The sequence below is a fragment of the Leptodactylus fuscus genome, chromosome 1 (assembly GCF_031893055.1).
Source record: "Leptodactylus fuscus isolate aLepFus1 chromosome 1, aLepFus1.hap2, whole genome shotgun sequence".
NCBI lineage: Eukaryota > Metazoa > Chordata > Amphibia > Anura > Leptodactylidae > Leptodactylus > Leptodactylus fuscus.
The window spans coordinates 101359559-101386290 of record NC_134265.1 but is presented as its reverse complement, the minus strand read 5'-3'; the positions used below and the strand labels follow the sequence as shown (position 1 = coordinate 101386290).

The following is a 26732-nucleotide window of genomic DNA, read 5'->3' as shown; positions in this document are numbered from 1 at the left end:
CAGTACCTTGTAGGGCTGTCCGCACAGTTTACAATGATGTATTTCTTATTCAGGATTGCTGCTCCATTTTTCTAAAAAATTGTCCTTTTATTCATATGCTAATGAGCCGAAAAGGGCTTTAGAGTCATAGCTTTCCATCAATGGGCTTCACTATCTACTGCTGCTCAGCTCCGGCCTCTCTAGTTGACTGACATCTCTCTGCTCTGCCTCAACATACAGTGCTAGGTATACTCTGCATGTCTGATGATGACACACTGCCCCTATATGAAGCCAGCCTCCTTCATTTTAGGGTGTCATCATCAGATATGCACAGTACAATTAGTACTGAGGCAGAGTAGAGAGGTATCAGTCAACTAGTGGGGGCGGAACTAAGCAGCAGATAGCAGCAGCAAATAATGAAACCCATTGATGGAAAGTCGCACCCCTAAATCCCTTTCCTGCTCATTTGCATAGGGATAAAAGGACAATTTTTGCAAGAATGGAGCAGTGGTCCTGAATAAGAAATACATCATTGTAAACTGTGCTAACAGCCCTACAAGGTACTGTGATAAGTTTATGTCTCGTTTTGTGCTGACAGACTCCCTTTAACTCTAAAAATGTATAGCCATTTTTTATGGCAGTAACATGGCAGTTACTTTGGTTATTTGGCTTTAACCTTGCTTTACAAAAAAATAGACATTGCTAAGCATGTGTACTAAAATACAATTTTTTTATGCAGGTCATGAAAGTCCCACTGGTAGCAGGTCTTTGATTTCTGAGTTTATCCGCCCACTTCAAATTACAGGGGACAAGCCAGAGCAGTTGTCTGTTAAACCCACTTTACTCTCAAGACCCCGGTCCGGCAGCCCAAGGCACAGGTTTGAATCTGACGTAAGTCTGCTACATTGGTCTGAGATATTCATTACAATTTAGCTGTTATGTTTGATATATAATTAACATTATAATAATCTTGTGTAATCTTTTTTTTTTTTTTTTTTTTAGATGGATAATGAACAGAATACGAATACCTCAAAGCAAAGATACTCTGGGAAAGTCCACCTTTGTATTGCACGCTATAGGTAATGACGCATATACTTATATATTATTTTAGGCTTTACAGTAGCTCAAAAAGTATATAAAAAAGTATATCTTATGTGCAGAATTCAATGAATTTTACTATATATATATATATATATATATATATATATATATATTGCAATTTCAACCAAGTAATCAAAACGGCGCCCTGGAAAAAAGTTGGAAGCGAAACCTGAAACTTAAACGTTTTTCTAGGACTCAGTTATTGATGACCTTGTGATAATGGAGGTCTGACTCCTAAGACCCCCACAGGTCAGCTGTGTGAAGAGACTGCAGTGTTCAGCATAGAGGTGGCCCCAAGCCAATCCAGTTTGGTAGCATGGTGGTCCACAATCCGCTGCTCATGATAGGCCTCTTCACTGAATACCAAGCACAGTACTGTACATTTTATAGGGGGTGTTCTTGGGATTGTACCTCAGCACCATTCACTTGAGTGGGACTGAGCTGCAACTTAATATTTCAGTCTCAGAAAACCTCTTCAAGACCAATATATAACATCAGTATACATTGTGCAAAAGGACACAAATGTAATAAAGATAATGGAAAAGTTCCAGGTCGCAAGTTAAAAAAAAAATGCTTTGATTGGAAACTGCCTTTCTTGCATTACTCACAATGAGTTTGCCATATGTAATATGACACATACCGTAGCCTTATAATTATTTTTTAAAATGTAGATTGTGAGCCGTATATAGGGCTCACAATCTACATTATTCACTAATCACTATCAGTATGTCTTTGGAGTATGGAAGGAAATCCAAGCAAACACAAGGACAACGTACAAACTCCTTGCAGATGTTGTCCTTGGCAGGATTTGAACCCAGCACTCCAGTGTTGCAAGGCTGCAGTGCTAACCACTGAGCTTACCGTGTTGTCCTGCCTTATAATTATTATGTGGGTCACGGGGAATATATTCTAGCCAAGTCTATTCACCTGTGTCACACTGAGCATAACGTAACGTAACAAACTATGGCAAGTTAAAAAAAAAAGAAGAACAACCTGACCCCCTGTACACGAGGGTGTTTAGATGTTCCATTACACAAGACTTTGCTTCCTGGTAGTTACGGTTTGCTTTCCTTTAAGAATATAATATCTAAGTTATTCATTTTGGCATGAGACTTACTTTTCATCTTCCCCCTTCATATTCAGTGATCTTACTTTATCTCTTTCTAATGTTGCCGTTTCCTGGTGTTAGTTATGGGATGTTCAAAGCTGGACACTTTTTAGTCTTCTGAAACCCTATATTATTCCTGTGTTAAGAGCAAAGCAGTGTTGTCAATAGGCATGGCCAGACACACTTTGCTTTAAATCACAGCTCCCTAGTGCCATACTTCCAGTGCCAAGAATTAGGAACATAGGTTTCCATAGCTTTCACTAAAGCTGGAGATTGAGTTGAAAAGAAAACTGAACAGTTATAAGATAAGATAAGAAATAGGATGAGATAATATAAGATAGGATAAGGAATATGTATTAGCTAAAGGTACTTTAGTAACGTATTCACACTGGGGCAAATTTATTACATCCTGACTGGTGCAGGAAAATTTCGGAAGAGGCTGCAGTCTCCTCATAAATCTGTCAGACGTCTCCACATCACAGTGGAAATCTATGCTAAGTAGGAAGTGATGGAGAGCTCCATTCACACTCACGCCAGAATGTGGTGGGTGAGGTGGGGACCAGGTGCAAGACCATGCCCCATTTTATTTTCTGCTTTCCTCTCCCTTATATTCTCTTCTAATTCCTGTCTCGATTTAACTCTTTTATTTTATCTCAGTTATAATCCTTTTGATGGACCAAATGAAAACCCAGAGGCAGAACTTCCACTGGTGGCAGGAAAATACCTCTATGTGTATGGAGATATGGATGAGGACGGCTTCTATGAAGGTATTTTATTACATCCAACCTTATACTTCACATGAAGGGAAGGATAACTAGAAAACTGCATGAGTATTTTTATATTCCTTCTGAAATGAATTTTCTATACATGTTTTTATATATTTTTGATCATATCTAGTCATGCAGTGACTTACAATATCCATGTATACAATTTGTGTATTCACTTTGTGTGTGTGACCTTTTGGTGTACAGAAATAGCCAGTAAAACAATGTACAGTATATATATTTTTTAAACATGGATTCCCTCAGATGACATATGTCACTGTATATCTGAACAGATGCATGTGTGAAAGATATATGATAGTAAATCCTGCCAATCTACACCTCAAACATACAGCAAACCAGTGTGAATAAATCCTTAACGGTTTACTGAACACACACATATTTTTTATTAAAGGTAGTCTATCAGGTCCAAAATGCCTCCCAAACCAAGAATGCTGTGTAGGGACCTTTAATGTGAGCAGAGAGATAACTTTGTGGCCACAAAGCGAAGCAATAGAGATTATCATGTTTTTATGGATATCCAGATGAACAAAATACAAAAGAGGTGTACCCGTTTTAACAACTGTGAAGTTCTTTTTTTTTAATGTAGATCGTGAGCCCCACATAAGTCTCACAATGTACATTTTTTCCCCCCTATCAGTATGTCTTTTTTTGGAATATGGGATGGAAATCCATGCAAACGCGGGGAGAACATACAAACTCCTTGCAGATGGGGGTTTTTTTTGCCCTTGGCAGGATTTGAACACCAGGATCCAGCGCTGCAAGGCTGCAGTGCTAACCACTGAGCCACAGTGTGGCTCTCCGCTGTGAAGTTCTTCTGTTGGTGTTCAGTGTAATAAAGTGATGTGCCTGACTGCAGCCACTGACTGAGGCTTCTCTTACTCCACTCTCAGGCTGCGGCCTAGGAAATTGAGGTCCTAGACAGTTGCTACTCCCAGAGCTGGACATTTTTACAGTGTCATGGTGCCTTTTTTGCCAAGAAGCGTAAAGACTGTTTGAGATATATTTATCCCATAACTACAGGTGTCACAAAGATAACATTGCAGTTATTGAATGAAATAATCAGTTGTAGCACACTTTAAGAACTTTTTCAATATCTTTTGTTGTCTGATATCACAATGTAGCAGAGTCATGTTAAAGGGTTATGCCATCAATACAAATGGCATTAAGTAAATGAATATGTATTTTAAGGTAACTTTGTATTGTTATTTTAAAAGGTTTTCTGCCAGAAATCTCATAATTATCTGTTTGTACTAGCACCCCCTGGTGGTCAAAATGTATAGATCTATTCATGTCATTTTAGTGATACTATGTTAGACACAGGTAAATGCTGCTGCCCATGCTTGACTTTCTGTCTGAGAAGCAGAAGGAAAGCTTATATCCAGCCTTAATGATACAATAATTGAATTGATAGCATAGCTCCATTAAACACCCCTGCATCTGTACATCAAACATGGGTGATGTCTTACTACACAGATGATCTCCGTGTGAATAGATATGTGGCATCTTAAATCACTTCATTGTTCCATAGATGATTTTGACGTGTCATAGTAAAATGTGTAATGTATGTAAATCACTCAATAGTTGATAACTTGCATAATTATTTTGGTAAATTTGCTGTATATCCGTTTTGATGCACGCAAGCTCTTAGTGGTAGATACAGCTCCTATCTAAATGCAGTTACCTTTCCCTACTCAGTAATATTCATACACATTGTAGCATGGCCTAAGAGAGATATTAGAATTAAATTATTTATAACGGCATTTGTTATACAGGAGAATTGCTTGATGGCCAGAGGGGACTTGTACCTTCAAATTTTGTGGATTTCGTTCAGAATGAAGAATTTCATGTGTCCAGCACTTTGGCCAGTGAACAGGAAGAAAATTTCCTCAATCACTCAGCTCCATTACTTCAAGGAGAACACAAGCTAGAGATCACCCCACCAATCCACATAGAGTCCAGTGTGCTGAACAATGGCACAGGGACCATGGATGTGAACATTGATGAGATTGGAGAAGACATTGTGCCTTATCCTCGGAAAATAACCCTTATCAAACAACTCGCCAAAAGTGTTATTGTGGGCTGGGAGCCACCACTAGTGCCACTGGGCTGGGGTACAATCCACAGCTATAATGTGTTGGTGGGAAAAGAAGTCCGTGCAACTTTGAGCTTTGGAAGCCGAACCAAATGCCTACTTGAAAAACTGGATCTTGCCACAGTTACGTACCGCATATCAATCCAGACGGTCACAGATCGGGGCAACTCTGATGAGCTCCAGTGTACTTTGTTGGTCGGGAAGGATGTTATCGTAGCTCCTTCCCATCTCAAAGTGGACAATATCACCCCAATGTCTGCCGAACTCACATGGCTCCCAAGCAACAGCAATTATAGCCACGTCATATTCTTGAATGATGAGGAATATGACATTGTTAAGGCTGCCAGTTACAAGTATCACTTTATCAACCTAAAACCCAATACAATATTCAAAGTCAAACTTCTTGCAAAGCCCCACCAAATGCCATGGCAGCTTCCTTTGGAACAGAGGGAGAGGAAGGAAGCCTATGCAGAGTTTTCTACTCAACCATCAGGTCGGTTATGTTATATTTATGCAACATCATAGCTGGCAATTTATCCAGTCCTTATACACCAGAATTCCTGGATATTGAGTTTTGTGACTTTGAACATATTTATGCAATGATTTTGAGACCTTTTGCTTCTTTACACTCACCCCACTTTTGCAAGGTGAATGGGAATGTGCATAAGGCTCCATAGCTGTCTGTACACCACATTTATCAAATGTGACTTTTTAAGTAGTCACAAAAATTGTCAACATCTCACTCAAATAGGGGAATGGAGTGGAGTAACATCGCCAAAATAAATGGATGAGTTAATAAATGTATCAAACATTATACAACCTTTAATAAATTTGGCACAAATTACACCAACACAGACTCCAGCAAAACTGATGTTAAAAATTATATATATTTTATTTATCATGATGGTCTCAGCGGGGAGGACCCCCATCTATTAGATATTTATCACCTTTCCACAGGATAGGTCAGAAATGGCATTTGTGGGAAACCCCTTTAACTCTTCACATATTGTAAAGGCATGTGGCTTCCATGCTCAAAGACTTAAAGGGGTTGTCCACTTTCAGACCAATATTGAGACACCAATGTTATGGTTTATATAATAAAAAAAAACATACAATTCTCAAATTTACTTTCTGTGTGATTTCCTCACAGTTTTACTTCTAGATAAAATTCTGGCCATAGTCATGTGATATACAGTCCATGGTCATGTGATGAACACGTCTGCCTGGCAACCAGCTGTGCACCTGTGTGTTCATCACATGACCACGGACCATATATCACATGACCATGGTCATAATTTTTATCCATAGAAGTAACGGAATTAATAACAGCAAGCAGATATCTAGAAAATTGTGAGGAATTGCTGCAGAAAGTATATTGGAAAATTGTATAACTTTTTATTATACAGACAATGACATGTGTCTCTCAATATTGGTCTGAAAGTGGCCAATCCCTTTAAGAAATGATTCTCCATGCTTGTTGTCTGTAGTTCTTGTATATGTATTGTGGATCCAGCACACAGAGGATTTGTCAGAGACACGCACAGATTGAACAAAGTGCTGCTGTCCTCCTTTTAGCATACTAGCGTCACATACAGATAAAAAGTTGAGTGTGGATAAAGCTGGAGTATATTGTAGTATATTGCCACTGAAAATGGTTGGTGTTTTTGCTTTCCAAAGAATAGAATTAAACTGTGCCATGTGATATTGACTGTGCTGGATTACTGCCCATTAGGCAATGTGTTAGAGTTCCAGGTAGCTAAGTGGCTATTATGTCGGCAGCTGTATACAGAAATATGACTTTTTCTGTGTATTTTTTAGAAGCTCAGATTTATGGATCAGATGTTGAATGTGATTCTTCTGTTCTTGCCAGCAAATCTCTGTCTGGTGAATGCTGATGTTTGTTAATCTCAGTTAATGTCTAGACTAGACTTTTCTGCATAGTGAATTGTATAGCAGAAATTGCTAGTGACACTTCCAAGTAAAGTGTTGTTAGCTGGCACATTTTCTAGTTGCTGTAATTGATTCTTTTTGGCCTAATTTTGTGTTAAATCATTTTCTTGGAAGATCTCAGCTCTGCTTGGTTAATTGAGGTATTATCACAACCAGAAACAATTACAGAATCTACTTGCCAGCCAAATCTGGTATCAAGTGCAAGATCATGCACTGCAGGGCTCCTCGCTAGCAAATACTGTAATCTCTTCACGGAAATGTCAAAAAATGCAAGAAATTTAAGTAAATGTAGTAACAAATTTGACTTACTTATATCACAATTAATAACACTATATGTATATTGTCCAGAATGATCTCTTAGGCCGAAGACCCACAGTGCAAAAACATAGCGTTTGTGGGCACGATGGAAGCGCTGCAGTAAAAAACGCTACATTTTACATTATCTGCAACGTGAATTGGACTCTAGCTAACCCCAACCACACATTGCAGAAAAAAATCACCAGTGGAAATGCTGCGATTCCAAAAACGCTTGTGGTTTTTTAAAGCAGTATGTCAGTTATACCAAGGAAACGCTGGTGTTTTCCATATAGGTGTAATAGAGGCAAAAAGTAAGTAAAATGCTGCAGAAAAAATATAACGCGTTTCTGCTGTGGTCTTTTCCAGAGTTTTTTTTTTTGCAATGATTTGCTGCGTGGGGCCTTAGACTTAAAGGCTTTTCTAGGATAGTTTATTGATGTTTTAAGCAGAATTATGGGCTGTGGCACTGCTGGAAAAAAACAACATTGTTCTTCTGGGTGAAGAAGTATATATACTGTATTACTGTGCACTCAGGAAACATATATTTCTTAAGCATGAATGTTACCAATAACATGGCGGTATATTTTGCTACCCAGCCCCCCAATTAACATTTAGTGTCTATAAGCACACTGGTGTATGTGAACGGTTTCATCGCTTTGGTGCAAATTTTATGGTTAATGTGAAGAAATGGGGGAAATATAAAGCGTAAAGTGGAGTTTTCCATTGTAAATCTTCAGTAGAGACTTCTTGGGAATCTCTGATGGATGTTCCTGTCTGGCTGTGCATCTCCCTAATGCGTTGATAGATGGTAGATATTGTAGTATATGGGCGGCAGGAGAGGCCAGTAAGGAGATTTATCTATACAAGTATGCCAGTTTTTCAAAAAACATTACTTTCAGACTAGACTGATTTATAAACTTGTTCCTCCACTTCAGTCAGACCTACATACAGCAAAAGCATATTACAGATATTTCCAAGCTCTCAGTTGTATGAAGTCATAATATTGCAGAAATAGACTTTAATGTTTTACTTACTCATACAGAGGCATACAGATATACTGTTGGATTTCATGGTGAAAGGAATGTTTGCTCCATCAGACACTATTTTACGGAAGCTTCGCTTCTTAGGGAAAATCACAATACCCTACTGAGCAGCTTAAAACGGCATATGTACTCTGTATGCCTCCGACAGCATCCACGCAGACAGCTCTGCTCTGTGCATGAGACCTACTATAGACTTTTCTGGTGTACAAGTACTGTAAGTGAACAGCGGCAGGTGAAATTTTTTCGATTATATTATGACAGTTTCCATGTAAATGAATAGTGTAACAGTGTCCTCCTATGTATTATACAAAAAATAAAACCTTGTATTCATTTCAATTATAGGTCCTCCTATTGCACCTATAGATGTTGTCGTGCATCCCGGACCCACACCTGTTACACTGCTGGTTACATGGAGACCACCAGTGCTGTCTCCAACAGGAACCTCCAATGGAGCAAATGTGACTGGCTTTGCTGTGTATTCTAAAGGACAAAAGGTATTTTTTTTTACATTCATTCTAGTTAATATAACAGATTACATTGAATTGCTGGACTTTGACGACACCTTGTTTGATGTAAGTGTTTTATGTAACGAAAGTTTAGTTATTGTATACTAAACAGTTCTGCATTTTAATAATATATTTGGACGGTATTTTTAAGATCTCTTCTTTCTGAAAGTGAATTCGCTGAAAACTAAACAAGCATAATCTTACATGAATACTTGTGTATCCTGCAGTCTAGAGCAATCCTCAGTGAGCTGACCAGGCATGACTCAAGAATGAGAAGTAAAAGAAGATCCCACTGGAAGAGTTTTTCTTATGCAAGATAGATTTATTCCAATAGTGTAAGACAATCACACGAAAGAATGTTTGTGTAAACGTTTTCGGCTTGTATTAAGCCTTCTTCAGACTCAGTAAATGGTAATGGTGTCAGTATAGGTGGCAAGCCCAGCCGGGGCTATATAGAAGAAGGGACAGTCCACTGGATGTGTAGAGCTGGTTAACATAACTGGATAGGTGTCATACAGCTTGGTAGGGTGGGGGTTAGAATCCACCTTGCAAAAATTGTTTTGTGGACCTGTATTGTAGTAACTACGGTGACCAGGACTGCTAATAGGGTAGGATGCCCATGGAAGTATACCTCATAGGTGTGTATGGAACAAGATAGATGTATGGAGAGGTCCTGCCTGGGGCTACGTGGGTTGTGCAACCCCCGTAGTCTGAAGAAGGCTTAATACAAGCCGAAAACGTTTACACAAACATTCTTTCGTGTGATTGTCTTACACTATTGGAAAAAATCTATCTTGCATAAGAAAAACTTTTCCAGTTCTTTTACCTTATGGACATGGACTGGGACCCTATCCCACTATGGTAGCTCCTGATGATTGGTTACACCTGTATCAAAATCAAGAATGAGAAGTATCTACACTGCTACATTGTATCAGATAGATTTCTGTAGTTTCTGTGCTCTCACAGTGCATTGCCTTGAAAGGAGATAATAGGAATCACTTCTCAAATGACAATATAGTACTTTACTAAAATAAATAAATAGTCAAAATAAAAATAAATCCAACACAGATGTAATAATCAGAGAGATTTGTACAGGCAGTACTGGCTAAACAGATTTGTTTTAGGGCAAGTTTAAAACTGTGGATGTTGTACATCAACCTGAATCTGGGGTAGTGCATTCAAGAGAATTGGTCCAGCACAAGAAAAGTCATTGGGGCAGGAGTGGGAAGTTCAGCTAATGGAGGATGTTAGTCTTAGATAATTGGCAAAACAAAGGGCATACATTGTACTTTATAGTGGATATGTGAGGTCCCCACGCAGCGTGAAATTCGTGGCAACTAAGCCCTATAAAGATAGCTCATGCAGTATTGGCAGTTTTGTGTCATGCCGTGTAATGTAGATGGGCAAAGGAAACCATAGGAAGTTCTTTATTTACCGCATCCAAGATGTTACTTAGTTTGATTGTAGTTGATGAGTAGAAGTAGAAACATGCAGGATATGGCACACAATATTGAGCTGTCACAGGTAGTGCTATCAACTGTAGTCACTGTTTAGGACTCTATAGTGGTGTCCTCCAAAAGACACAAGGAACTGAACAAATTGAACAAACTCAATGCACAAGCTCCTAGAAAAGGCACATTGTGTGTTTGTCTCAGCATAATGTCTCAACCAGTACAGGGTCCTACCCCAAGACAACCATCTAGAACTCCAAAAGCACAACTCCTTGGGACAAGTAATGTTCTGCTCCACTTGAGTTTACTGCAAAGAAAGCACAAAACATCAAAACACAATTTGCACAACCAATAATCTGTGACACATCCATGAAATCCATAGCAAAATTAAGATTTAAAATAAACACCCGTTCTTAGTGAGATGACAATCGATCTCGGGCAAGCACTCTGCACATTATCAATGTGGGTCCCATATAGAGTTGCTGTTTAAGGAAGTTAACCCCTTCCAGACAAACAGTGCAGTGACTGGCACAGGGCTTTGGTGTATTTGTTGTATAGAAAGGAGAACCTGTCTACCTCATTCAGCATGGATGAAAGAGGAGAGAGTTTAAGACAGGTAAAAATGGATTAGTAAAGGGTTACAGTAATGACTACGAATCAGGAATACTTCACCACTTCCCCATTAACAAAAGGCCAGATTATTTTATGATTGTAGATATTTTTACTATTTTCTGTACATGATTATGGTAACAGCTATCTTACCTGAGCTGTAGTTAGCAGCAGCCACAGGGACTGGATATTGGCTCATGTAAGAAAAGTGAACAAAACAGTGTACAGAATAGGTTGTGTCAGCATATTATTAAGCTTAGTGTCCAGTCTGAAAACTGCTGGATTTGAGATTTTTTTTTAAAAAAAATTCAATATAGATAGTGGCACATTTACATAAAATAACAAATACATAAAACTTAAAGGGAGTCTATCATTGGGATTTTTAAATTTTAACTAAACCTATCTTTATGTAGGCTTTATAAAGGCTATTGTAGACATATGTTTTGTTTCAATTATGTTGCTGGTGTTTTCATTAAAAAACCAGTTTCTTTATGCAAATTAGTGTTCACGGAACAAAGGGGGCGTTCCCCAGCTTCATTGGCCTGAGTCCACACGGGGCATGTGCTATACACTCAGCCCATGAAATAGCTGAGCATACAGTGCCTGCTCTGTGCGACATCTTAGGCTGCGTTCACACTGAGTTTTTTGGTCAGGAATTTGGTCAGGAAACTGAATCAAATTCCTCCTCCTAAAAACATCTCACCATAGGACTATATGGTGAGGCGTTTTTTGGAGGAGAAATTTGAGTCAGTTTCCCGACGAAAAAACTGTGTGAACGCAGCCTTAGAATTTTTCTTACACAAGCAGGTGCTTACACCTGCTCATGTAAGTAGGAAGAAAAGAGGAGGAGGAGGCTTTAACCGCAACCAAGAAGGGGGTGGGGATGCAGGTTCAGGCTGATGATGCGGGGGTGCTTGAAGCACTGTGAACACTAATTTGCATAATAAGAAATCAGCTTTTTCGGAGTGGCCTGCTGGGGTAGTAGCATACCTGCCAGGGATAGAAATAGACTTGACAGGCTGATTAGAAGGGCCAGCTCTGTCCTGAGGAGCCCCCTGGATCCAGTATAGGTGGTGGGTGACAGAAGGATACTGTCTGTGGTGAGCTCCATGCGGGAAAATAAATCCCACCCCATGTATGAGACCTTGACGGCACTTGGCAGTACTGCCAGTGACTCGGCTGCTTCACCCCAAGTGTGAGAAGGAGCACTATTGGAGATCCTTCCTCCCAACTATGGTCAGGCTGTATAATCAACATCAGACCAAGCGAAGAGCAGTCTGCACAAAGAACTAAATGATCCTGAAGTTTTTTCTTTTTTATGACTCCTAGTGTCTTTTTTATATCTTCTATTCTGAGCTTTGTATGTTTTTTCTTGTACTATTACTGTATTATCTATGCTGGTGTAACACACTGAATTTCCCCATATTGGGACTATTAAAGGATTATCTTATCTTATTTTAAAATCTTCAGCTTTCGCCTTTCTAAGTAGTCCATAGTGGATTTTGATAAGTGTTTAGGAATATTAATTTCAGATGGTGTTATGTTTGCTTCAAGAATTTGCTGAAATTTCATTGAATAATTCTTCCCTCTATCCCATGCCATTGCCTGCAACACAACCCCAAAGCATGATTGATCCACCCCCAGGCTTAATGGTTGAAGAGGTGTTCTTTTCCTGAAATTCTGTGCCCTTTTTAATCCCAACATACCTTATTGATCATCATGTTATTTTAAGAGGATGCCTCCAAAAACATAAAGTTGACATAACATTTTCAGAGCTGGTCATCTCACAATAGTCATTAAAGGGGTTGTTCGGGATAAAAGCAAACTCTACCTATAAACTAAACTCCCTTCCCCCACTTATCTTCTAATTTACATCTATTTAAAAAAAATGTATTATTACCTATATCCCTGGGGTGGTCATGAGACCGCCCCAAGAAAAGTTTGTGATAATCTGGTGATGTTCCGTTCCACCACTTCTGAAACAGAACGTCACCAGTACTCCCCCCCCCCCCCCCTCAGTACTTGCGTGTCTTCCTGTGTCCAGAAATGGTCCTCCTCTCCTCAGATCCTTGCACCATCTGCATATCCTGGAGGATGAGTTCAAGATGTGCAGTGGAGATGGCAATCCATCTCTAAAAACACTGCTAAAAGTATATGGGTGCACTTTTAACCCATTAATAACACTAACAGACCTCTTTTAAAAAAATAAATAAATACATTTTTTGCCCAGAAAACCCCTTTAAGATCTCATTAAATCATTACATCAAAAGGAAAGTTAGGGAAGGAGACACATGAATGTACCCTTCAAATTTTGGTAAAATACTAAAAGAGTAAAAGCTGTCAAAGCATCCCAGGAGTTTGTAGTTTCTCAATAATTGAAGAACCAAAAGTTGGAGACTACTGTCTTCAAATACATTTCATACTAAAATGTTTGTTTATCAGCAAAATTAATGGAATAATTGTTAGTATCTTTTTGATTATTAACCTTCTATTTTCTTTGTCTGTAAGCACAGGTGGCAGAAGTCGTGTTTCCTGCAGCTGAGAACATTGTGGTGGATCTCTTAAAAATACTCAATTTGGATGCCAAGGAAGTGACAGTGAGGACCTTGTCTGCACAAGGAGAATCTGAAGACTCCACTACTGCTGCTATCCCACCTGAATTACTGATACTTTCAGCACAACAACATCCAAGGACTATGTCCAAATGCAAGCCATTAGCCAGTGCTGGTGTACCTGATACCAAAGATGAACATGTGTGTCCACACAGAAAAATGGATGATGCTTGGGACCATTCCCATTCGGTGTCTTCCATCCATGGGCATACATTGGAACCTCCAACATCAAATTTTCATAGCCCAGGTCATGGTAGAAGGTCTCCATCTCCTCAGCGGATACTTCCACAACCTCAAGGTGCACCCATTTCTAATACAATGGCCAAAGCAATGGCGAGAGAAGCAGCACAAAGGGTTGCAGAGAGTAACAGGGTAATGTATGCACAGCTTCTGAATAAAAATATATCTGTACATTTTAGCCTACGCAGTCTGTACAGCAGTGCACTCAGCCTGTTCAGTCGTACAGAGGGACCAGTGTGCATGAGTCCTAATGTACAGATGTACCAGAGTTAACTGGAACCTCTGCAGTTGGTTAAACTGCTGTAATGTGATACCTCATCACAGAACACAACAGGAAAAAAGTCATCAGAAGTCATTGAAACTTGTTATTCCTGTGAAATTCATTAGTTTTTATTGTCATCTGTGATAAGATATCGGGCTGCAGCTGTTTAACTAATATATATATATATATATATATATATATATATATATAGAGAGAGAGAGAGCGCGCGCGCGCGCGGGTTTACATAACTCATAACTCATAAGGCATAAGCAACACTGTGGCTCAAAGTTAACTATTTCAATAGGTTTTAGTTGGCTGTTTTGTGAGATGGGATATCATGGCAAAGAAAGTTGTCACACTGCAGAAGGTTAAAACGTGCTATATCTGTATATGATATTGTGGGGAAAATAGCTCGGTAGCAGCAGTGGTGATGATGTCAATCCCTATCATATATAAATATATATGTGTGCTGGGGCATATCAAGTAAGCTCCTGACACACAATCGGGAAATGAAATTGTGAATGGCTGTATCAGATAGGGATTGACATCATCATCACATGTTACCCTTTACCAATGAAGTCATTGTACAGTTTTTTTAAAAATTAAAAAATTAAATATAGGCCAATTTTAAGGAAGACAATTAAAAGTTATGTTTTAGAAGTGTTTACTCCTACAGTGATTTAAAACACAACATTAGTCTCACCAAAACTCAGCTCTCCAGGACAGACCCAGGCGCCTCCTCTCGCTCTCAGGATCTGCCCTGAAGTGTAGGTTCTGCAACCTTTTACAGCCCAGTAACGAGCCCAAGACCCACACCTGGGGCTAAGGCCTATTCAAGATCCGCCCTGGACCACAAATAAATCAGAAAACTGGGGGAGATATACCGTGACTCCAGCATTCTGCCATTCACCTTCTCACTATATATATATATATATATATATATATATATATATATATGTATTATATATATATATATATGTATTATATATATATATATATATATATATATATGTATTATATATATATATATATGTATTATATATATATATATATATATATATATATATATATATATATGTGTATTATATATATATATATATATATATATATATATATATATGTATTATATATATATGTAATATATATATATATATATATATATATATATGTAATACACAGATGTAGCACTTTTTAATTTTCTGTATTATGTTTTTTTATGTATTCCCACTTAATTTAGTGAGTGGATTTACTCTGCTCTTCATTTTCAGATGTTGTTTTAACTGAGTAAAGACTTTAATGGAAGCTAAAACCAAACTATATTTACATCTCAATTAGAATTTTTGAACACTATTAGGGCTCGTTCACATTGGGCAAGAGGAGGGAGGTTTTTGACATCAAATCCACCCCCTAACAATAGAGGTCTATGTAGACCGCTAGCTTCCTTTTTTCCATGAGCGGTATGTTCCCGCTCACGGAAAAAAGAAGTGAGCTGCCCCTTCTTCAGGCTGATTCCACGGCTGATGCAGCCCCGGCATCTGCCTCGTGGCAGCACCCTCTGCACTAGGCCCATTCATTTGGGCCTGCTTCGCTGCAGGAAGCCGCGACTGTTGAAAGCCGCGACAGTCGCATTTTGGTGCTACTCTGACGCGGCTTCCAGGGTCAAAATCAGGACCAAAATATGCGGTCCCGTGCCCCGTGTGAACGGGGCCTAATAGTAATTGTGTTACACCCTGTGTAAACCATCCAGCCATGTGTCCATTAGCATACCCACACTTTGTCCCCCCTCTGGTTGCCATAAGATACTGGAATACTTGGTTAACTTATTTTGCAGTGCAGACCAAGAGGCTCAGTGCCCCAACCCCCATTCTATACAGCATGGGAACAGTGGTAACACCAGACAACCCCCTAACTTATGTCTGTATTAATGTATTCCCTGCCTATGTACCGTTCTAAGACCCATCTGCAGATGTTCCCTTATAGACAGTCCTGACTTGTACAATGGATGCACTTTTCTGATGTATCAATTCTGATAGTAACATTAGAATGTGCGACTAATGTCTTCGATTTATATATACCCTTACAGTACTGTAATTTCTGTTTCACCCACCTCAGAATGAGAAGAGGAACCTGTTTAGTGAGAGGAGTAATGCTGTACATGATAACTCAGACGAAGAAGAGGATGGCTATGATTCTCCGCACATCAAAAGAAAAGGAGCTTCTGTTGATGAATTCCTTAAAGGCTCTGAACTTGGGAAGCAGGTAATTTGTACATTTATAAAAGATCAAAAATGCTGAGAAATCAACTAACGCATCAAATATCTCAAGCGCTATTGGTTTTAGTCATCTTGGTGATAGTCGATTCTTTATCATCAGTCAAGAACTGACTGACATTTTCTACAAACGCCAAAGTCTTTTGGTCAGTTAACACACGCCTTTAAATTTAATTGGAAAGCAAATAGAAAATAATATGAAGTCTTTACATTTTATTAAACCATATTTTAAGCTTTATCAACCTAGATTTTTTACTGCAGGATACAGTAGCTTGAAGCGAGTATGTTAGCAGGTAAATCAGTATCAAACTAATGACATTACCTTGTAGGGGAGATTCTACACTTTCCAAAGATCTCTTTCTTGTTCTGCATTGCAGTTCTGTTTTCATGAAAATCACTATTGTCTTCTTATACAAATTAGCATAAAAGAGCTTTAGGATTATATCTCTTCCTTGTAGGGTTTTGCTCTCCATTCTAGATAATGGCCTTCAGACAAAGTATGAAAAAGTGGAAGATGTTACTTAGCAGTAGGGAGGGGGAGCTGGGTGGCACATAGGGGAAATTATCTAGAGCACTGCCAAGTTGAGAAATTTGTTCTTCAGGGCTGCAAGATGCAGGCAATGCTAATTTTCGGTATTTTACTTTCCTGCAAAATCCCCTTTGATATCACAGTCATGGGATCAGTCACAGTCAGGAGCAGAGCTATTACAATAGTTCTGTGTATGGAATCTCTCCAGGGCTGCCGGTAGTGGAAGAACATAAAGGTAGCAGTGCTGAGTGTGTGTGTGTGTGTGTGTGTGTGTGTGTGTGTGTGTGTGTGGGGGGATATAGCAGAGTTGAGTTGTGGGGGGGGATTTAGATGTAGCAGTGCCGCATATGTGTGGAGAATTTTGGATGTAGCTGTGCTGAGTGTGTGGAGAGAGATGTAGAAGAAATAGCTAAGGGGATAGGTCCAGGAGATATGGTACAACATTAGGAGTTTTGTTTGCTTCTGTCTGTATTAAGTACACCTAAATCTTTTCTTGGCCTGAGAACAAATAAAGGGACCAAAAGGGAAGTGGAGAGTTCTCTACTGATCCAGCTCTCCCACCTGGCCATATTGTGATGTTTGGACATGCAGAACATTATATGATCCATCAAAATAAGGTGGAGGCAGGTGGCCTGAGTGATTAGGGGATGTGAAGGCAGAAAAACTGATTGTATGGAGGGAACAGTCTATATATGTGGAGGAAACTTGAAAGTAGCAGGGTTGTGGGTGTAGCGGGGAGCATGGAGGTCGCAGAGTTGTGTGTGCGAGAAGGAAAACATGCGCAGCAGTGTTGTGTGTGGAGGAGGGAAAACATTGAAGTCGTACAGCTAGCTGTTGGTGTGTAGAACATGCAAACCTGTGTATGTTGGGAACATGGAGATAGCAGAGCTGTATATGTATAACATGTAAGTAGCAGAACTGTGTGTGTGAAGGAGGAATAAGCAGAACAGAGTCAGTATGTAGCCAAGATGCATAATACAGTCTGAATACAGATGACTTAAAAAAAAAAAAAAAAAAAAAAAAATGGGACTAAATATAGTGGCGAGGAATCCCGAATGAAAATCTGAGGGGTGTAATTTTCAAAATGGAGTTTTTCTTTAGAATCCCATCTTTCAGTCCAACTATATCAAATCTTGGACTAAGAGTTAGGATTCAAATACAAAAGCAATGTAGTTCTACAACGACGCCAATTTAAGTCATTTGGTGAAACATAATGTTACCTATAAACATACAAAGTTGTGTTTGTGTGTGTGTGTATATATATATATATATATATATATATATATATATATATATATGATCACTTACTTTTTCTTTATATTCTTTTATTTGAGTGGTAAAGAGTGATTGATGTCTTCCACAAAATCGCAGTAGAATTATTCTCAAGGCCACAAACAGATAGCTAATTGAGATGTAATGAGCAAAACATCTGCCCCTTTCCTCTGTCTGTTAAAACATTTATTTAGGATAAGCAACTGGGAAAAGGGAAACGTAATTGGTGGTAAATGATCATGGTAATAATTGTGTAATTCAATTAGGAATATGTAATATTTGTCAGGATTTTAACTAGTGATTAGTCACAGCATCATGATGAATCTGAAGCAGAAATCATCAGTTTGACAATCAGCTTTACAGATAGTGGCACAGGAAAAAGATTGTGTTATGACATACAGCATGCCACCTTGTCTTTAGGGAGTAGGTTGATATTTTAGGTGTAGATCGATGTTACTGGGATATCTAAACAGCAAGGTTTACCAATCTGTGAAAAACTAAATCTAAATTATTTATTCTAAAAAAGAAATTCAGAAAAAAATCTGACGTAAAATTGCAAATATTATTAATATTTTTTTATTTATATAGTACCATTATTCCATGGTGCTTTACATTTCAGGGTTCACATACAGTACACAAAATGTACAAACAGATATAATACTAACAATGACTGGCTGGCACAGTGAGGGAAGAGGGATAGAGACAGAAGGAGAGGGGGAGACTGTTCAGATGGCAGTGTGATGACAGTAGTGTTATTGGAGGTTGTAGACCTTTCTGAATAGGTGAGTCTTCAGGGCCTTCTTGAAGCCTGTGATTGTGGGGGTCAGTCTTATGTGTCTTGGTAAGGAGTTCCAGAGTATGGGGGATGCCCGAGAGAAATCTTGGAGACGGTTGTGAGAGGAGCGGATGAGAGTAGAGCGGAGTAGGAGGTCTTTGGAGGATCTGAGGTTACGTGTGGGCAGATAGCAGGAGTTTAGGTCGGAGATATATGGAGGGGACAAATACTTTGAATATCCCATTTAGTGCATTATATTATTAAAATATTAATTGAATCTGGAGAAATCCTTGTGCATCAAGATCTTTGGGCCCTCAGGAAGCATTGCATTAAAAACAGGCATGAATCGGTAATGCTAATCAAGGCATAGACTCAGGAATAATTAGAAATACCCAGAAATAATTGTCTGTGAACACTTTGTTTTGCAAACCACAAATACAAGTTAAAGCTGTAATATGCAAGAAGCTATTTATCATCAGAATCCATAATCCACTGTCTTCTCTAGGCTAGAGAGAATTCAAAATGAGGCAAAATGAAAAACTGTTCTGAGGCCAGATAAATCAAAATGTGAATTACTTCATGGAAACCATGTCCAGAGAACTCGAGTAGACAGATCATCCAGCCTGTTATCAGCTTGCAGTTCAAAAGTCTGCATATCTGATAGTATGGAGTTGCGTTACTGTAGTGCCTATGGCATGGACAGCATACACACCTTAAAGATAGTACATAGAGGTTTTAGAACAACATATGACCCTGTCCAGACAACATTTCTTTCAGAGAAGGCTTTGTATATCTCAGTAAGCAATGCCAAACCACATACAGCATGACTTCACTGAAGAAGAGTCTGGGTGCTGAGCTGGTCTGCCTGCAATTCAGACCTTTCACCAACAGAAAACATTTTGCACATTATGAAATGAAAAATCTGGCAGGGAAGACCCAGAATGATCGAACAGGTAGTATCCTATAACAGACAATAATCGAACGAAGTTTCAATCACAATACAGCAACAATTAGTCTCCTCATTTGCCAGATGTTTTCAAGAGTTAATGCTACACAATGGTAGACACCGGTCCATCCAAACTTTTTTGAGATGTGCTACTGCCATCAATTTCTAAATGAGTTTTTTTTTCCAAATGAAATGGAAAAATGTTCAACGTTCACCTTCTGACGTGTTCTATTGTGAATAAAATATGGTTATATGGGCTTTACAAATCATGCATTCTTGTTTTCTTTACATGTTATAGAGTCACAATTTTTTTTTGAATTGGGGATATTTTAATCTACAGTACAGTAAGCGGTATAGCAACCTGCTGACACTAGCGGTCTATGAAAGGCACAGAGTAAATGGAATTAAAACTGGGAATTAAAGAGGAACTCCACCACTCCATTCTCACTGAAACTCAATTGGCTTAGTGTACTGTATATAACATAGATTTCTTTTAGTTTTACTGATGATTCAGTTGCATTTCTTCTTAGTACTATAGTACTTGCACCTATTTTTTTTTTTAGATATGGCTGTTTTTATTCATAATAGGCAATTGACATTAGCAGAGCTACAGTGTATGGGAAAGGTAAAGATCGGGAGTCCAAGCTTCTAGAAGGGTGACATTCACATTCTCTTTAATTTTTCAGCTTTCATCTGTGACAACTACTTAGAAGTCACATACTCAGGTGTAGAGAAAATCTGTAAATGTCAAAGCAAGGGGGTAAAAGAGTATTACGTCCGCAAACCATTGATGCCTTCATAACGATTGCCCAATAGGCAGTCATTCATTTTAATAAACAATGTATTTCCCTTCTCCAAAAAGACTGCATTCCTACGCTATGTATCCTGTATAAATAAACACTTCCTAGTTCCCTCTGCCCTGGTCCTCTTCATGGTGTAGGGCTGGTCTGTGGAGCTGTTTGGCATATGGAATTTGCCTTTATGTCCCATTGTTAAAGCAGGAACTTTTCTTTACAGAGATGCCTGACTGGATACAGTGAAAACCTCTAACACAGTGACCGTATCATTCTGTATTACAGTTGAAATTCCCATAAAAAGCCATTAAAAGAGCTGTAGTAGTTATTATGATGGTGTACCTGCTTGGTCATATGTCAGAGTCAGTATTGAAAACACCCTGAGCCCACACTGACCGTCATCATCTTGGCATGAAGAAGTTAGCACTAGCGGGGATATCAAATATAAAGAAGAAGAAAAAAAACCTAAAAAAAAACCCTGGGCACTCACCATTAAGAGGATACAATAAAACTTTACAACTTTATTTTCAAAAATCCATTAAAAGTATACACGGGTGGAGGCACGTCTGAAAAGAGGGAGCGACAGCCATTTCGTGCTGTTTTAGCACTTTTTCAAGCTCAATGCAACTCAATGCAATGCAATTTTTTTTCTTCTTCTTTATATTTTATATGGACTATGTTATTTACCGAGAGCACCACCATAGGCTCATTCAATAGTGTATTCCCCTCATCCTAACTTGTTACTTCAAACCTGCATTAAGTAGTGCCACCTCACTCTTTTTGTATATTACTAGCGGGGATATCATTCAGTAACCAGCAGTACCCAAAGTTGCATAATGTAAAAGTCCACGACTGCTTTCAGTTTATAAATCCATTAACTTGTATAGCCAAAAACAGAAGGGGTTATGATACTTTTTGGGTTGTGTTTTTTAAACCTTATATAAGTTGACTTAGAAATATGTAGTGATGTGTAAAATACTGAATTGTTATGTAATGGTATTGACCATAGAAATTGACTGTCTTCATTCTAAAACTGCACAAACTGTATTTTGGTCCTCATAAAAATGAATTTACAAATATCATGAAAGGATAACTTGCGTTCCTTTCTATTTGAATGAAACAGCCACATTATTGTCCTGGCGATGACTATCATACTGAAAGCAGTAGGGGATCTGATTTATCAGACATCTTGGAAGAAGATGAGGAAGAGCTTTATTCCGAGATGCAACTAGAGGATGGAGGCAGGAGACGTGTCAGTGTTACTTCCCACAACACCCTTAAGGTAAGAGGACTGACGACCAGCATGCACTTGGATTGAGTTTCCGAAATCTGCACAGTATTTTATAACCTTAACTATGAAGACTGGAGCTGTGGCTGCTCATGAGGTGATCATCATAAGTAGGTGATTTCCTATTTTCTCTTTTTCCTTAGTTTAAGTACTCTAGTATTGGCATGTGCACATATGCACATTAGTAAGTCTGTAGGATGTCTTACTGGATCGATTAAATGTCATGTCAAGTAGAATTTTGCCCATAGTGGTCATGATACAAGTACAAATAATATCTCCAAGCACGATCACATTGTTCATTTCCATTGGGCAGAAGACTTTAAAGGGACCAGTGTTTCTGGATGAAGTTGACTGTAACTTTGTGAGTATGACAATAGCTGGTCCCATCCCGTTTTCCCGATAAGACCAGATGCATAGTCTTCCTTGGACTTTGGAGTTAAGTGATGCAGCTGCTTTATAGTACATTATTGTATAGCTGCCTATTTTTAACTTTCCCGTAATATTTAGCAACTCTTTCAAGTATGAACAAATGATGAATAACCATTATAAATGCAGTAATTTTCTTTTTCCGAGAACATATAATTATATCTTGGGCACAGAAACGTTCAATAAGTTTCTTGTTTGTGAATATGCACTGAAGTGTAAAACTGAGAAACTTTGCAGTCTGAAAGAATCCAAACTTTGTAAAGGTGACAGAGCTATCTTATAATGTCTCTGTAGTGTACTAGATAACGGAGATACTATACTAGGACAAAGTATGGCATACAGTGGAGGTAAATAATTATGAGAAACCATAAAGTGCTGCGGAATATGTTGGTGCTATATATAAGTAATACATACAGAATCTAACACTTAAAAATGGGTATATTTACACAGTTTTATTTAGCCACAGATTTCTGCCATGGGTTGAATGGCAAAAATACATGACTGATTTTTTTTTTCTGCAGTTTATTTGTGCCATGTGAACATACCCAAAGCCTTTGTATCAAATAAGAGGCATAAACCTGTACAGTAGGGTCTACACAGAGTCCTAGGTTATATTCCCCTACTTGAGGCTCGCAGTTAGGCATATCAAGCTGATGTCTGACAGTGATGGATATGTCAGTCACACCGCACAGGGTATGATTTAGTACGATGACTACATGGCTAGATGAAGCTGCTCTCCGCCTCCTGTGACTAGGTAAGGTAAATTTACATATGACAACCTAAGGTTTTCTCAGCTTATAACAGACGTTTCAGCAACACAAATCTTAGTGAGGAGCTTTACATGAAAGGCCATTATTTGATGCTGAATGTCATTTTACAGTGGAAAACCCACCTGATAGATTCCCTTTAAAGTGTAATTCCCATTTTTGCCCTATTGTGTGTGGGATGTTTTGTGACCATTTTTGTAATATACGTTATTATCCTATCTAAATACCTTTTTATAATAAAACAGGCAGTAACATTCTCCTTAGCAATCCTCTAACTGAGCTGTTGCTAGAGAAAGTCCGTACATAATTATATTGTAAATATACAGAGTATAATGTAATATACTGAGCCAATTCAAATGGCTGTATGTCTGGATTTATACTACCTAGAAAAATGGTTCTGGTATCACAAGAAAGATGAGCTAACTAACTATCACTTGTTAAAAACACAGTTGGGAATGTGATTTTTTTAATGTAGGTTGTGAGCCCCACATAGCGCTGCAAATCTGCAGTGGTAACCATTGAGCCACCGTGTGGCCCCAGGAATGTGATTTTATATGCAACATGAATGAGCTGCTGCATATTAAGTTGAAATTCCCGACTGGGTTTTACCTAGTGATATTTATGAATCTGTTATAGCTAGTACTTAAATCTTGGCAGCAGATGAAAGCTGAGAATCTCATCTTTCTAGGTGGCATTAAACATTTGACGTAACCATCCCCCCCTTTGGTCAATAGTTCAGCTCTGTGTACTACATTGAGTAAATGGGTATGGAAATCCCCTGGCACTGCTTTGTTAGAGCATTTCTAGTGAAATGAAGTTAGATAGGTTAATAAAGTATATTATAACATAGTTCACTACACCCCCGTCCCCCGACACAATAGCGAAATTAAAAAAAAAAAAAAAAAAAATCATTGAAATGTGAGTTCTACTTAAAAGGCTATGTTTACTGCAGAATGATATTTACTAAGTTACTCCTTAGTAATTGACTTCACAGAGAAACACAATTTTAATGAACTTTGCGCTTTGTTTCTAGGGTATAAGAGATGCTTTATATCTCTTGTTGTTTACTTGCCTTGCACTTCATAGCAGGAACGGGGAGCAGAAAAAAATTGGGTAACTTTACTATGTGGTCTGATTCACTCTAAAACTGGTAGCTGAGAATAGGATTGTGTTGACAAGAGTCAGTTAAGGGCTAGTTCACACAGGGACTCCGTGTGTGCACATCCCATCACGGCTTTCTGCTCCGGATTAGGCCCAAATGAATGGGCCTAGTCTGGAGGGTGCTGTTGCGAGGCAGACGCCGCAGCTGAATTAGCCGTGTAATCCGCTAGAAGAAAGGGCAGCTCGCTTCTTTTTTCCACTAGCGAGAATAAACTGCTAGCAGAAAAAAGACCGCTAGCGGTCTGCATAGACCTTTATTGTGAGGGGGCGGATTTTGAGGAGGATTCAGCGCCAAAATCCTACCCCTCTTGCCCCGTGTGCACAAGCCCTACAGTATCTGATCATTTACACTATGGAGTGGAAAGCAATACAATGATAGAGATTATAAAAAAAAAAAAAAAAAAGTACAAGAAGAAGCCAAAAATGCACCGCTCTATACTATTACTCAACTCTTTATGTATGGATCCAGTTAATAGCAGGAAAGTAGAGCTGTCTTCCCAAATCTTTGGGATCACGTATATTCAGTTAGAATATATGATAATTTTGAATTCGGGATGAATAATGTAGACTGGAGCTCCACCTTGTGGGCATGTTAGGAAGTGTCTTGTGCCACATACACAGGTAGTTCATGACAGAAAAAATGATGTGAGCACATGAAGACATTGTAATGCTCAAACCACGTGAACTATTTGGCTTATTACACGAGTTAATATTCTTTGATAGCAGACCAGGCCTTGCTTGGCTAATGATAGATTTGTAAAGTGTCAATGAAATGTAAGTGACACATATATCATATACACAGTGTTTATACAGGTAAAGTTGAGGTGTATGTTGCTAGCTGACCATTTTCTATGCATATGTAATATTCATGAATCTATATTTTTGTACATAAAGCCACATTGCCAATAGCAGGGCTATTTCCTTACCAGCACAGAAGATAAATTCACTTTGGGCTATATTACTACTATACATATCAGAATCTTCATAGGCAAAGACTTGAACTTGTCATGTGAAAGGAAATACTTGACAGACTGCCCTGCCTAACTGTTACTGTATTTGTGATATATTAAATGGGAAGGTCTCGCCTCTAGCACTAATATGGACAGCATTCTGACTAGCATTAGTCACTAACCAGCCTCATCCAATGTGTGCTGCATCCAAGCATCACAATGGCTGTCTGTGTGCAGCATCTACCCTTGCATGGTCCTGTTCTTACTATAGCATTGATATGCCAAGCTCTCATTGTTTGTACTGATCTTATGTTCTCTGACACCAGCCAAGCTCCTAATCATGTCTTTATTTTCACAGATTCCCATTCAGAGCATGAACCTTTCCTTCACAGAGTAAACTTGCATGCCTTATGTTTTCCATTGCCTCTAAAACTAACCCTGTCTTTATTTTCTTCTTTCTCTTCTTCTACTTCTTTTCCATGTTTTTTCTTTGTTTTTCACACGTTTTTGATACTGTCTTTTTCAACTCTTTGTTGTTGGTCCATTCTTCTTGTTTTATTGTGTATTATCTTGTGGATTGCTCTAAGACTAGTGCCACAGAGCCTTCTATAATGGAGCAGCTGGATTATTGCCCTCAGCATCCTCAATTTAAAAAACTGTTCAGTATTCCTGAAGTGGCAGAGGAAGAAAGTGGAGAACATTCAGAGGGCTTGCACAGAGGGAACTCTGTAGGCATGGCTTATAGAGCAAGAGGAACCATAGGTAGAACTAATAGAGTTCCAAGGGCTAGTTGTCCAGATGGGAGACATCAGAGTCCATGGCATTACTCAAAGTGTAGGTTTAATGGGGCTCCTCCATGCTCAGATGATATTACATGTGAAGGGAGCAAGCTTGGAACTCTCTCCAGGAGCCCAGACAGCGGCTTGGATTGTGGAAGTGAAGAAGAGGAGGCACGCTTTCATTACAGGAAAGGCTGCAACACCATTGCTAGAATTACTACACAGGAGCTACAAGAAAATCCTGTATGTCCTAGAGACCCAAAGCAAATGTTGACACGCAGGAAAACCCTCACCAGGCAAAGCAGTGTGGAGGAGGATTTTGGTGATTTCAGTTCAGGCTTTGTAGATAACACTAATGGGTCCAAGTGGCACAATGAAAACTGCAAACCGCTGCCATGTGTCAGGGATTTACATAAAAGTGACAACTCATGCTGGAAATCAGATGTATATCAGAAAAACTGTAGCACAGCAGATCTAAGGCCTACTCAAAGAGACACAGAAAACTATCCGGTGTGTTAAATAAAGACCTCCTTTCGCCATCTGCTTGCAAAATCATTTTTTTTTTTAGTTGTACATTTATTTTATTTTAATTCCTCTTTTATTATGTTTATGGGCTTCCATCTGGGATCTGTTTGCTGATAGCTTGTAATATGTTCTGCCTTAGATCTATTAATCAGCAATGCTTCACAGGCTCGGGGCCAAGCTGTCCTTTTTGTTTGCTTGTAGTTGCAAGAATTTGC

At 38.8% G+C, this 26732-nt stretch overlaps 1 protein-coding gene across 8 annotated transcripts in view; it reads left to right on the top strand.

Moving 5' to 3' along the window:
- The window catches only part of RIMBP2 (RIMS binding protein 2), a 351407-nt gene that overhangs the window by 260032 nt on the left and 64643 nt on the right, over window positions 1-26732 (top strand). For 6 of the 8 annotated variants that reach the window (XM_075274730.1, XM_075274748.1, XM_075274739.1 and 3 more), the window contains 8 exons: window positions 719-870; window positions 982-1058; window positions 2846-2955; window positions 4746-5558; window positions 8698-8849; window positions 13435-13905; window positions 16148-16294; window positions 21745-21903. In XM_075274730.1, coding sequence (XP_075130831.1) covers window positions 719-870; window positions 982-1058; window positions 2846-2955; window positions 4746-5558; window positions 8698-8849; window positions 13435-13905; window positions 16148-16294; window positions 21745-21903 — 2081 coding nt within the window. Of the gene's footprint in view, window positions 1-718; window positions 871-981; window positions 1059-2845; window positions 2956-4745; window positions 5559-8697; window positions 8850-13434; window positions 13906-16147; window positions 16295-21744; window positions 21904-25791; window positions 26503-26732 lie in introns of all 8 variants that reach the window. The other 2 variants (XM_075274789.1, XM_075274757.1) reach the window with 2 other exon arrangements.